General features: G+C 30.7%; 1 protein-coding gene across 1 annotated transcript in view; it reads right to left on the reverse strand.

Moving 5' to 3' along the window:
- Positions 1-7,089: 7,089 nt before the first annotated feature.
- LOC118183739 (neural-cadherin-like) overlaps positions 7,090-15,056 on the reverse strand; it is a 544,211-nt gene continuing 536,244 nt past the window's right edge. Inside the window, exons 34-36 of the mRNA XM_035353337.2 lie at positions 14,472-14,716; positions 11,098-11,340; positions 7,090-9,897 (exon numbers count right to left, since the gene is read on the reverse strand). Coding sequence (XP_035209228.1) covers positions 9,638-9,897; positions 11,098-11,340; positions 14,472-14,716 — 748 coding nt within the window. The 3' untranslated portion in view covers positions 7,090-9,637. The remainder of the gene's footprint in view (positions 9,898-11,097; positions 11,341-14,471; positions 14,717-15,056) is intronic.

Below are 15,056 nucleotides of genomic sequence, written 5' to 3' on the forward strand. Positions count from 1 at the left end.
TATTTTAGCATTTTCTTTTCCATAATTGAAGGAACCTTTACAGAAGATTTAAAGTTTAGAGAAAAGATAAAAAAAGTTTCTTCTAATTCATGTGAATGTATGATATTGTAGAAAAATACAGTGGAACTTCGAAAATCAAAATTGAAAGTGAGAACAAAAACATTTTTCATGTAACCGAAAATTTTCAAATAAACAGAAGAAAATTCTTAAAATTCTACTTAGAAACAATATAAATGTAGATGTAATTACACTGAAGAAGTTCTGAAATACAATGAGTTTAAAGCTGAATACATAGTTTATTTATTTAATTCTATAACAATTAGAAAATCACAAATACATACAACACAGCACGATCGACCACTTAGTAACAAACAGAACATATGAAAGTTCATTAGCCTCTTAGCAGAGGTAACAGTCGGACGTATCGGGGAATCTGTTTCATCCTCCGGGGATTAAATCTGTGATGTCTACGGCTATTGGCGGCTAAGTATGATACAAGAGCAGAGTGCCGCCCATAAATGGTGCAAGAATTATGGCTGTTCTGGCTGATAATGGAAATTGGCTGGCAATTACATTTTTTGAAGCAACATGGAAAACTAAATACATAGTATCTGAGAATACTAAATCATTCTTGAAAAATTAGGTGCACTCTTGTGAATACTATACAAGTGTGCAAAACTTTAGCGGCAAACGCATTTTTCAATGTAAAACCATGAAATTGTTGAAAAGGGCTTTTTGCGATCAGTACAATGATAAGCCAACTCAGCAGAAATGCTATGCATATGTAAATATCAGCACCATGACGTCAGACGGTATGTCATGGTAAGCAAAATGCAAGGAGACAGCGCGCAGTTGCAAGGCAACTTAAGAAAGAAATGCACATTTCCAGGCATTCTTCAGCAAGTGAAAGTGAGATTGTACGTGCAGCATGGCTACAAGAAAACATCACAATGCCTTTACACATCGTAGAATGACTGGTAAGCTTAAGGGGGGGCGCAGTTTGGTGTGTCTCGCATAACTTTGGAATTAATAAAAGTGTCGTTTCACGAGAAAGCTTCCAAATCACAGGTGAAGCTATACGAAAGATTGGTGGTGATGAGCTAAGAAAAACAATGGTGACTGATGACCGATACATCACCCTGCAGATAAAATGAAATTGAAATTAGACAGGACAGGAATACGCACTTGCAGGGTGCCGAGAATATGGAAAATTTGGGAATTCAAAGTCATTCGGATCATATGTTAAGAATATATAGCATAAGGAAGCTGGATTCCTAAGCTGTAATATTTTGGTTTTAAATGCTTCTAGCTCCGACAGAAGATATAAAGGAGGTATTCCGGTGCAGCAATTAGAAGTGCTGCAGAAAGATTTTATGCTGAGGAGAAATAGTCATTAAATAACACGGAGCTGTTCCCTGCTTCCTCATCATCAATGATTTCCTAAAAGAAGGTACCTCACAGCAAAGGAAATAAAGAAAAGGCATTAACAGAAGCCGCTGAATATTGCATTAACACTCGCCAGCAGTAAAAATTAGAACAGATTCTTTATTGAGCATCCACAAAATAACAGATAAAATGCATAAATCTTCTATAATCAGAGATTTAATCAACACCTCCCACAGAACACACTAACATGAAAATAATAATAGAATGGCTTGAAGCACAGGCCGAAACACTTAAAAATGGAGGGGGGGAAAAAACCTGCTTCTAATTAAGACTCAATAATAACTTATATTCTTTTCACTAAATCTCAGATAAAAAAATCATTAAGGCAAATTATGCTCAAAAAGTGGGAAAATTACCAACAGCATAGAACAATTTATAGATTCATTCCAGATATAATGAAAATGAAATAAACACTAATCCATATATGAATCTGTAAATTACAAGACCCCTTGCCTACATACTTCTATGAAAGAAACATTTCTCTATCAGGCATGTGTATGAGGGGAAAGAGGCAATCCAGAACACTATTTATTCAATCACCCCCATTACAATACATTTAAAAAGACCCGATGAAAGTCTAGGTAGCTTCTTATGCTGTGCAATGAAAAACAGAATCCGAAAAAGAAGCTGGAAATAATAATGGGAATCTAATGACAAAAAGTGAAAAACCATGTGCACTCAGATAATTTACACATCCCCAACCCTACAACAGCTATTTGTAAACATAAAGAAATGCTTGTAAATAGTTGTCTATTACTGTATCCTTGTCATGAGACTTCCCTCGACGTGGGGGAGGCAACACATGAGTGGCTGTCCTGCTAATCCAGCCCGAAGCCCCCCCCCAAGCTGGTCACTCGTAATATCTATATTGGAAATTGGGAGTGGACAGTATGAGGGTCATTAGCTTCCTTCACAGGAATGGTACTATGGTACCATACTACAGTGGTCTGTTTAGTACAGTATGGGTACTGTTAAATCTGTCTTAAGCTTAACAGTTGCTTCACATTAAATTCTAAAATGGTTGTCCTTGGGAGGTTTGGGGCTTTTTTTTTTTTTCGTCATTAGCACAACAAACAACAAAAACCGTTTTATTGGTTGCTAGACGGTTGGGTGGATTTCGTTGTATATTCCTGTATATAACTTATATGACAATGAACTTTCAAATAAGAAAAACTATGAAATGTTTAACTAGTAGTAGTGAAAACCAAAATTATAATTTTTAAAACCATAATTAACTGTAATCAACTGCTATGTGAACCAAAGTACTAATGTATTTATGTAAATTTTGTATCTCAGTAATGCAACATGGGCAAGCAGAAGAGAACTCGTGTATCAATTGTGGTGGCAGGGCTTCTGCATTGCGAACTGAGCTGAATGTAGAGTGTGGCGAACTAAGGGGACTTTTGGACCCTGTAGGACATGAATGTCTCAGGATAGTTAGTAGAAGAGGCCAACACCTTAATCACCTATTGGCAAATACCTGGTGTCCCATCTACTTATATATGTGCACTCAGATAATTTACATATCCCCAATTACAATTTACAATTACAAAGATTCTTCCTCTTCCTGTTCGAAAACTTTCCAGTTAAAGATGCCATTACAAAGGTCATGGCCTGAAGTTGTTTGAAGAGAGGGATTCTCGGCAGCAGTTGATATGGAGGCAGGTAGGGACCTGCTAACATCATGGAAAGAACCACAGGGATGGTCTTGGTGTGCTTGCATGACGAGTCTTTATGATGAATGGATGGAGGGAACTCCAAATTTTCAACAGAGGGTCACTTACCAGCGATCATTACTGTGATGAAGTTATCCTCCCTGCACATGAGTCTTTTCCAAGTGCCACTGGTCCCTAATTTGTTTTTATGGATGACAATGTGTGGCCATAAAGAACTCCTGCTCTTCAGGAGTTCCTGAGAACTGAAGACATCCACAGAATGAATTGGCCAGTGTGCTCCCGAGTTAAATCCCATTGAACATGTATGGGATACTTTAGGAAAACGCTTGGTGGCCCGATCTTACATACCGGTGAATGCCAGACAACTGAAACAGGTGCTCCTTGAAGAATGGGAGCTCTTACCCCCAAGAACTGTTGGATTATCTGATGCTGACAGATGGTGCAATAGAAACATTGCAATTAGCGAAAGTCATATCTCTAAAGCTCTTTTAGTTTGTTGTTCTCCCTCTTGTACACAGTTTTTTGTACCAACTCCATTCTGTAAATTACGCCTTTTTCTGTTCTTTCCATATCGTATGCATCCTATTCATTTTTCTCTCTACTCTACTTTCCTCATCTTTTAAGTATTACATTGTGCCTCTATAATATGATTTTTATTATCTCTCAGTTGATTTTTGCCAAATTAGAGTCAAAATCAGGAAAGTTGCTTGAGTTTTTCACACTAATGTATAAACACTATATACAGTCACAAGCTACTGCCTAATAAATGCTGTTAAGATGGATGATTCGAGGGCATTTGAACAGACATTTGACCGTAATATATCACTATGGATATAATTTGAATTCATTATCTGAGTGGAAAAAATATGAGAGCATTTCAGAATGATTATTACATAATGTTTTAAATATGATGTATTTTTAGATCTAAAATAATTTCACTTATAACACATCTCAATAGTATGTAAAAAGGTTATCACCACTAGAATTAATCAATTGTTGGCTGAATATTGACAAAAGGATAAATTTATAAGAAATTATCATTTTGCCCTGCGCATGGTCATAAGTGATTAGTACATCACCAAGAAATATGAAGATCCATGGCATAAATTCTAGTGAGGGGTACTTTTGATTTCAAAGAAGCATTATGGTATTGAACTTGGAATAAAAAAAAAATAAAAATAGAAATTATCGTGTTTTCCCATAATGTAAGTGTCCTGGACTGCAACTGGAACTGGAAGATTTATGCTTCAAATACTTGTGAGGGCACTTTCAATTTTTTTACTTTTCTAAAAAAAAAAAAAAATAAAATAAAATAAAAAAAAAACACTATCTTTTTAATATTAATCTAATTTAGTAAATTTTGGTAATTAGCGAAATTTAATAAACTGAGGTAATATGAAATCAGACACAAATGATGTAAAAGCACATTTTACATATGATTATCCTATATCCATATTCTTTGCAAAATCCCTAACAATATCTCATCCAACATTAGGATTCTAACAAATCACATTTTAGAAAGATTGCTTGCTTATAATTTTCCATTACATAATATTTTTTAAAGCATTCTGCAGTGTGAAACCATGGTTCCCCTGAATATTTATCATGATATCTTTCTCTTGATTTCCCAACTCAAACATACTAAACAATCTCTGCTTTTAAATTTCTTCATATGGAACATAATGTCACTTAGTTTTACCACTTAATATGTCTTAAGTGCATTCTTAAAACAATTAAAAGCACAGGCTTATCAATACATAGCAGGGTTAAGGAAATAACTTAATATACTACTTTGTAATTTTGCAGTATGTTAATGTATTCTAGCATGTGATTAGAATGATAACCGTAATACATTATGGTAGCAACGAAATTCGGACTATTTTATGATATAAACAGGTATATAAATGGAAAAGTAATATCTGCTGGTAGTGACTGAGGACACATAATAAGTAATTTAAAAAATTAACAGTGCTGCAATATCATAGACTACACATACAGTTTTTTTTTTCAGTTTACTTTTGACATATATAAAGAAGAAAGTATCACTTCTTAGCTGCAAGTTTTATATCTAACTGATAAAATGATTCATAGTACAGTACAAAGTCTTATTTCCAGACTCATCGGGACTTCAGCGATTCCCGATTAGGGTTTTTTCCGGATTATATATCATCAATTTAAATCTGGTAAGATGGCATGCAGAAATTATAAAATTAAAAATATGAAACTGTAATTTATGAAATAAAGAGCAATTATGATCTAACAGGTATCAAAATTTACCAAAAAAAAAAAAAAAAAAAAAAGCTTAATATTTATTTGTTTATTTTATTAAACATTTATTTCAACGTAAGTTGTTTAAGTTGCTTTGTTTTATGTGCTAATAATTTCTCTTTAATTCTATAAACAGACATAATTTCTTGTTCAGTTAAAAAGTTCTGCTGTTTAAAGTCCTGTAATTGCTACACCGAGAATACCGACTAACTTGTCAATCAAAATTTTTTCGTTTTCACTAACCTCTCTGTCACTTTCTTCATGCCTTTATCCATTTTTTGCAGCAATTCCACTTTTTATTTGATGGACATCGAAACATGCTTTCTCTTTGTAGATCCTTTGGCAGCTCCAAAATAGGAAACTCTTTTTGACATAATCAAAAGTTCAAGCTTACTTTTTATAAAATTGCTCTAACGGTCTGCAAAAAATAATAAACCGAATCCAATTAGAAGATTAAGGAACAGAACAATCTGCAACATTAACTGAAATGCCTTAAATAATTTTAGCCTAGCTTATACTGTACGTTATACATTAAACGCGCATGTGTAAACGTATTATGCGCATGCGGAAATGCATAAAGGTAAACACTATGCATGCGCAGAAAGTTTGTAGCTTTGAGGTCCGGATTATAGATCATTCCGGATTAAAGACTTTGTACTGTACTTACAGTTAAATACTTTGCTCACTTAAAGCTGCACTGATCAACAATGTGGTCAGTGATCCATCAGTCAATTTATTGTAATGTGGTACTATAGATCAGAAATATATCCTTAATATATGCAATAAAAAATGCATTTTTGGTGCAAAAGTACGTACTTCTATTTTGTTGCAAGATCTAATGGAAATACATTCTATTATGTCAGTCATCTGCTTTTTATATGGAGTCCACAAAGTTTAGCTGAAGATGCTAGACTAGCTATGTTTACACATTAATGTTTCTCTGATCTTTATGGCAAACAGAGTATCTACTTTTAAAATATTTAAAATTGGGCATTAGACATAATACAAAAATGCTTTCATTAAGTGCAATTAAAAAAATAAAAAGACTTTTCTTGGAACAGAAATTATTCATAATTTATGATCATTATCTGCAAAAAATTTAATCAGATCACTCTGAAATTGGTCATTACTAGTTTAAAAAATTAGTTAAAAATGTCATCCAAGACTACTTATTTTTATTAGAAACATGAAGTTTTTTAATTCCAACATAATAAATTATGAAACATCTACAGAAAAGTTAATTGCATATCAAAGGTTTAACAAAATTTATGAAGTGAAAATTTTTAAAATTGTTAAAGATTCTTAAATAAATCATATTTATTATTAATTAGAGGAAAATGATCCTCTTTCCTTAAAAGGATGAATTTTAATATCTTGGGACAGAATTATCAGCTATCAGTGCAGTTCTAAAAGAAGTTATTTAACTGTTAACAACAGCAATTTTACATTTTACTACACAAATAGGTATGAGGTATGTAATATATGAAAACTCTTAATAAAAGCTCTGCTAAATGTGTTTGTTATGTATAAAATTTTATTTGATGATAACAAAACTTAACTTTGTCCTTTTCAGGTAAAAATAATTTTTTGCATTAATTTTATTAAATAGTTTTCAAAATAATTTCATAGTATTCATATAGTTAGATATGTAATATGTATCAAGTTCTTTTTGCATAGGGTTAAATAAAATCCAAGAATATAAAAATTATGATTTTCATCTTTATTTTTACCAAAGAACTTTCTTAAAAAAATCAAAAATTATGTTTACACTACAATAAAAAATTTAGCTGCAATGACAAATTAAGAAACAAAAATATTCAGAAAAATTCATAAAAAATGTAAAATACATCAAATGCATTTACAGAGCTGGGGATTACTAAACTGAATTCAAAATGGAGATAACTGCATGTCAATAAAACGAAAAGAGATATCAAATCATCTTATCAGTATCTTCAGACACAAAGTTAGTAGATAGAGGAAAAATACAAAAATCTTAGCCTGTGATAATTTCCCGTTGAAACAAAAAATTCAAAAAATAAATTACTTTAAATTCAAATTTTATGTTTAATGATCTTAAAAACAAACAATCCAATGTGTTTTATATCTTTAATTAACAAAGAAATGAAATTAAATCTCTAACTGCAATTATCTCAAGTTTAAATCAGTGGAATGTTAAATTCCCCAAAGCCTGCAAAAAAAAAAAAAAAAAAAAAAAAAAAAAAAAGTGTACCTAAAAATATTACATAAAATAACACAACATAAAATTTGCTGAGTTGGGCTTATATTAATGTAATAAAAACATTACAACTCAGGGGGGAGGAATACACTAATAAACGTTAAGCTACATCATACATAAAAATCTTTAAAAGGAGCAAAATGCTATCTTTCAAGTTGGATTTAATAATCATATTTCAGAAAGACTAACCTTTGTATAAAAGAGCCACATACTATAATGAGTTTAATGTTAGCTTTCACAAATGATGATAATTTGGGAAAACTGTGCATTTTATGAAATTACAATGAAATAATCTATACAGATGAAAAGCTGAATTAATATTTTATCAAGATCAGAGAGTGCCACTCCTAACACTTTCAATAAATATAGTTATTTAGCACCTTCTAATTTTATGAAAACATATCAAAACAGAAATAGATAACAGAAAAAAATTGATTAAACAAACAAATGAAGAGAAAAATTACTGAAAATTAAATCTAATTTCCTCTATCTGATTTTTACTGTACAAACCAAAATATATGGAAAAAAGAAAATTGTGAAGAGAAAAAAAAATTTCCTGAAGAGGAATAAGGAACTCTTTTCACATAAATATGTAAGATTTTCTAGACATATACTGCTCAGGAATATAGACTTGTGATATAAAGACTCTTTAAAAATTAAACACTGACTGACACTAATGTATCTTATTTATATTTAAAGAATTTTCATTCTAGTCAATTATACATTCAAACTTTGAAGAGCAAGTAATATTAACGAAGTACAAAGTATGGACGGATGTTTAGTGTAAAATGAAAAGTGCAGTATTTTCTTCCATCTTGCAAAATTAACAAAAAGGAATATTTACAGATATATACCTCAGCACCAAAATACCAAAGCTAAAAGAGTGATATACACTAGCTGCACCTTATTGAAATTAAGAGATAGATAAATTATTCTAACACTTTCAAAATGAAAGTTTCATAATAATTACAAAAACTTTTTGCAAATTAAGCAATCTCAGCACTTAAAAAAATATCAAAAATAGGTAAGAAGATAATAACCTTTTATACATGTAGAAGCTACATAAAAGGAAAATAATTAAATAAACTACTTACAAAATGAAATAAAATTACATATTTGCAAAATAAAAAGATTTCATAAGAATTAAAAAGGCTTAAAACAGAGATTTGGCATTTTTACATATAAACACATACTAGCTGATCTTGTGGCACCTTTTTTTTTAGAGCTAAAGGAAAAAAAATTCAGTCAGGTCTCAAAGTACAAAATTTTTAATGCTTACAAAATTATAAGTAAATAAGGATAAACAGAATTAGCTGCAGCTATTATTATTATACACACACATTTAGGATCAAATGTCCAACATGTGCAAAGAAAAACTAGTTCCAGTATGCAAAATAATATAATGAATGTTGGCAGTACATGCACACTATGAACCATGACAATTATGGCATCAAAAATTCATGAAACATGATACAAAAATGACAAAACATTTTCAATGTTGCTGCTTTAAAGAGTAAAGCAGCAAGAGGAATTATACACTGAATAAGGCATCACAGAACAAGGCTGTAAACAGCTGCCATTTGTCAAATTTAAATATTTCCTCGTGTGCTCTAAGAATAACCAGTGCAGATGTGGATTCTGTAAAAACAAGTGCTTGTACATGTATATATGTATATATATACAAGTGCTTGTATATATATAATTATACAAACACAGTGATAGTACTTATTTACCATATCATTAACACATGTATCATTAAAATGAAAATTATTTAAAAATTTAAAAAATGAAACACCAAATCTTTAATCAGAAAAAAATGACAGCTCCAACATAAAATTCTAAAAGCTTTAAAATATACAATTTTAAAATAACTGATCGATTTAGCACTGCAATGAATCCAAATCTGCATGCGATATGATCACTCTTTAGAACAGAGTCACAAAGATTAAAAAACAAGTCCCTGCTTGTTCTGTTTATGGTTGGCAACTGATTTCATTAACTAAATATTCTTTTACTCTTCTTCACTTTCTCCTTGACCATACATATCCGCAAGTTTCTGGAAACGTGGTCCCCATCCATTGAGATATTCAAAATCATGATCATTATCATCTGTGCATGAAGCAAGAGAGCTCAGTGAACCAGCAGAACTGCCACCACCCTCATATGCATAATTGCGCAAGTCATCAAAAGGAGGAACATTTATGTCTGTATCAGCTTTATCCTGATGGTCACGAATAAAATCTCCAACATCTGGCTGTACACCTGGTGGGGCTAAATGGAAACATTTCATATTAAGTACATTTTCTAAATAAAAAGCAATTATACTAAAATTTTATGTGACAAATAAAAATTAAAAAAAAAAAAAAAAAAAAAAAACATCTGATGTAAACAGATTGCAGGTTTTAATGTTTTGTTGATAAACCCTTAATTTTTGTGGCTTTTTATTCTAGGATGTCAGGCCAGTAATTCCTACTTACCTTTGATATATGAAACTTACATAAGAAATATAATTCAAGCTAATATGACAAATGCCAAATAATTCATAATGATTATATATATGTATATATATACAAGTGAGCCATTTATAACAAAATCAACTATACTATATTTAATTTATCTCATGACCTTTATCTTAAGAATATCAATAAATTTAAAATTAGACAAAAAGAATTAGATTGATACAGATTTTGAATAGATCTCTATCATTTTCAAGAGCAATCAAGCATAGGTAAAAAATGTGAAAAAAAAAAAGTGCTCCACAAAAATTAGAAAAACTCTTTCTAGCAATTCCACTGGCGAACAGATTATGTTCCTCTTTTTTTCAAGAGGGCCAAATCTAATTTTTATGGTTATGAAGTTGTTAAGTATCAATGCAGAAACATTCCTTGATAACTCAATATTTCAAAATAAAAAAGAATATAGTAAATATTTCTATTGGTTTTATATCAAGGTATTTTGTTTATAATAAATTTATACTAGATACCAAAAGCTTTTGCTATTGTGCTTATGACTTAACTAAAGTGGAGGTTTGAATGCATATGTAATTGTTTTAAAATAACGATATATGTTTACTTCTTTTGGATATATGAGGTGAATACCAAAACAAAGTTAACATTAAACATATTTTTTGAAAAATTACAAAATTACCTTTAAAATATTTTATATCTCGTGTTATTTGCAGAAGGACATATTTTCATGCTAAAAACTCATTACATAAGAGTATTAACATTAAACTTCTGATAAAACATTATTAACGTTAAAAATTACACACACTTTTCTCAACGTCTTCACTCTAAACCAGATAACTCAGAGATTGCAAAATTTCTTTAAGTTTCCAACTATTTTAGCAATGGTCTTCAGATGTATTTAAGAGTTAATAATTTTTAAAAAAGACTATATTTCATGTGTTAAATTCATCAAAATTAACTGCTAAATGCATCAAAATCAAATAAAATCATATATGTTATTTACCTTGCCATTGAGGATGTTCTCTAACTGGCCCTTTCTCTGGACCAGATTTTGCCCCCATCGGTGATCCATAACCATCAATAGGAATCTGTAAAGTCTTAATGTCATAAGCATTCATGTCATCTTCTCCACCTCCTTCATCATCGTACACAATGATATTTTCACGAACATCATCTATTATGTCTTTTTGGTCATAAGGTTTGTGGGATCGGAAACGAGAATAGAGGGCCACAAGCAGGACAACAACTGTAAAGAAAATTACAAAAATAATTCCTTTATATGTTTATTATAGCATTTGTTTACAAACAGAAAAAAAAAAAAAATATCCTAAAAAGGATGCACTTAATTTTAAATAATGATAACCTCTGAATCAAAACTAGTACAATTTTTTAGCTTTTTGGCAATTCTGTAGAATGCCTTAAATTCTACATAAGAATTTAGCATGGCTATTAGGTTTTGCTAAGCGATGAAATAATTTACAGGAATATATTCTAGATATAAGTGGAAGGCTGATTTAATCTGACTTTCAAAACTATGTGTTTTACAAAGAGATTTATAAAAAGGTGAAGTTTATAAAAGTTCAGAGACAAAATTAACCAAACTAAAAAGAATGATGATGATGATATTTTATTAGATCAATCATGATATTCTGAAATGAATTTCGCTAGAATCAGATTATCATTCAGATATTAATCATGCAATAAATGATTTCTATATTAAATGTCTTGAAGGATTTATTTTCTGATTTAAGGTACATACACATGTTGAAAACACTGATTTTTTTATTCAAAACATATGTTTATTGTGCATATAAATGACACTCATCTTTCAAAATCTGCTTCAGTATATTTTTTCTGGGAGAACTAAATTATGAGAAATAGCTTCATTAAAAAAACAGAAAAAGGCCAAACATAAAATAACAGTATTTAACATCTTTTGACATACAAACAAAATAGTTCATCCCCTTTTAAATTTATCTACATATTTACCTTTAATTCAGTGTACTTAATGCATACTTGCCAACCTATGACACTCAAAAATCAGGAGATTTTTTTAAGAAATCGGGAGATTTTTCACAATGTTAAAAAGACTTTTTAAATGATGAAAATATAGTTTTTAATAATGAATTAACTTTAAAATAGTAACTAATTCTTAAATGCAAGCAACACAAAAATACCTTACACATAAAAAAACATTTTTATTACTTGCATCGATTAAGAAAAAAGAAAACCACTTTAATTAGTTTTCGTACAAATGTTATAAACAGTGGCAGATTTTGCTTTCTTTAAGAAAGAAACTTCATAATTTTGTTCGTAGTAATTGCCACGTAGGCCTGCTTTCACTAATAAAAGCTTTTCTAATGTGTCATCACTAATATTAGATCTAAATTTAGTCCTCGTTTTTGCAACAATACTGAAAATTTTCTCACACTCTGCAATATTATGGGGAACTGTCAAGATGGCCAACATAATTCTAGACAGCTCCCTATATTTTAAAATTCCATCAGCAGACATTCTGCATTAGCAACTTTTTGGTCCTCTGTTTCCGAAGAAAAATTTTATTTTTCGTTTTTTTCAACACAACTCATGTTGTCCTTGTGTTTTTGTGTACGCACATGTTTGAGAACATCCGCCCTTCCAACATGCGAAATCGAAAAATCGCAACGACAGGCAGTACACATCACAAATTTATTACATTTCCTTGAGGAAATAATGGAAAGAAAGTCAACTGTGTATGATTTTTGAAATGTACACGAGTATTTCACCTTTCTGGCAGACATAACAAAAGATGATAATTTCTAAAACTATTTCCCTAAGGCACGTATACTCAAACAAATCAGGACAAAATGACCGAAATAACTAAAGAACACCCAAATAACAGCTTGCTTTGTCCTCATTGGCTAATTAATATATGCCAGATGACACGTAGTGGAGCACGATGCCCCCATAGGAGAACTGGAGAACGACGTTTCTGGATACGTATATGCTCTGCTCTCACTTACAAAGCAGAAGTTATCTAATTCGCAAGGTTTTGTTTTAGATATAACCTAGAGAAAATTCAATTGCTTTCAGACTGCCAAAATCACTTTTTTTTTGTTTGTTTATATAACAATGTATTAAGCCAAGTTCCATAAAAATCGTGAGAAATTTTAAGAATAAGAAAAAGTCAGGAGAAATATATTGTAAATCGGGTTGGCGGGAGAGCGGTTGAAAATCGGGAGTCTCCCGCCTAAATCGGGAGAGTTGGCAACTCTGTTAATGATATTCTACAGAATCATTTTAAATTTACAGTCATTACTATCTAACCTCCACCTTTCTTTTCTTTTCTTCTTCAGAAGGGAGGGGATTATAATTCACCTTTCTCTTGAAGTATAGTATGTCAGTCCAGAGTTCGAATCCCAGAGCACAGACAGGCTGCACAATGTTTCTGTGGTTTTCTCATCTGTAATGTGTATACGAGCTATTTCCCTTAGAAAGTCCTCCATGAAGGCATCCAGACAGCCCTTGTGTCTTTAGTGTTATCAAATAAACCAAATCAATGGGGTACAACTTGTAATACCAGGAAAATTTTACTGCCTTCTAGTCTCTAAATTCTAGAAATTCCTTTTTAAAGCCTTCAAATACATTTTTTTAAACCTTGGTTTTTGGCCTTGCTTGGGGGGGGGAGACTTATATATAAAACTTCTACAAATGTAAATGAAATTTTCAGCAATTTTTCACTATGATCTTAATGCAAACAATTATGGAAATGGAAAAGACTTCAAACTGTAGAATGATGGACAGTAAAACTATTAATGCACAATTTGATAGTTTAAATTTAACTTTTTTGTTTAATGGTTTGTTAAAAGATTTAGTTAGAATAAATGGAAGAAAAAAGTTTACTTTTATAAATAAGTATTAAAAGTATAGGTGTTGCATAAATTATAATAGATCTAATTTTAATTTTGGAAAAATTAACATCCATTATATATGTATATCTTAAAACCCATTGCATATTCACTGTACATCAATAATTTAAACACTCAATTACATAATTTTGGGACAGTGTCGTATATCAGGCTTTATGATGGTTTCAATATTTCAAATATTTTTCAAAAAAAAAAAAAATAGAATTTATGAAGTAATTTTATAGATTCCAAGGGCTAAAATTTATCCAGAAAACACTTATACACATCAGGTACAAAAAATAATTCATATAATACTATTTTGCTGATTGTTCATTAATAATTTGGTATATTCTTATACTTTTTCCATACTGATGGCTACCAATGGCAAAATATACTGATACATGTAAAAACATATATTTTATAAATATTATTAAACAAAATTTAATTACTTAAATAGCATATGCTTCAATAAATGCAACAAAATACTTACCTATAATAACAAACAAGCAAACAAGAATAAGAACCAATGCTGCATAACTAAGTTGCATAACTTTTTCTTCCCTAACTGCATTGCAGTGTATGCCAATATACCCATCAGGGCATATGCATTCATAACCTTGTCCATCTGGTAAGTTAATACAAGACCCACCATTTAGACATGGCTGCTGGGTAATGCATTCGTCTTCATCGCTGCAATTTGATCCATCAGGAGTCACAACAAATCCTTTTGGACATCTGAAAATGATAAAAAGACAAAAACATTACCAAATGTAATGCATACACAATGGACATGTATCACTTTACAAGTAAAACATAAATAGATTTAAACACTTGGTGACAGAAATTTTTCCCTTAAAATATGTTAATATGAAAAATTTTGGTGGATTTTATACCAATGTATTCCCTTATTCTGAAGCATTCAACACATAAGCTTTTAAGACACTGTCCAATGAAATTATATTACAATGTAAGATAGTGCCAAAAACATGATATTTACAACTATAACATTGCTATTAACAACTGTAACATTGCCAAAGGTTACTGGACACTGCTTGTCAGCCTGAAAACAATGGTG

Source organism: Stegodyphus dumicola, chromosome 4 (assembly GCF_044657685.1).
Source record: "Stegodyphus dumicola isolate Sdum_Otavi_A_Nest chromosome 4, ASM4465768v1".
Lineage (NCBI taxonomy): Eukaryota > Metazoa > Arthropoda > Arachnida > Araneae > Eresidae > Stegodyphus > Stegodyphus dumicola.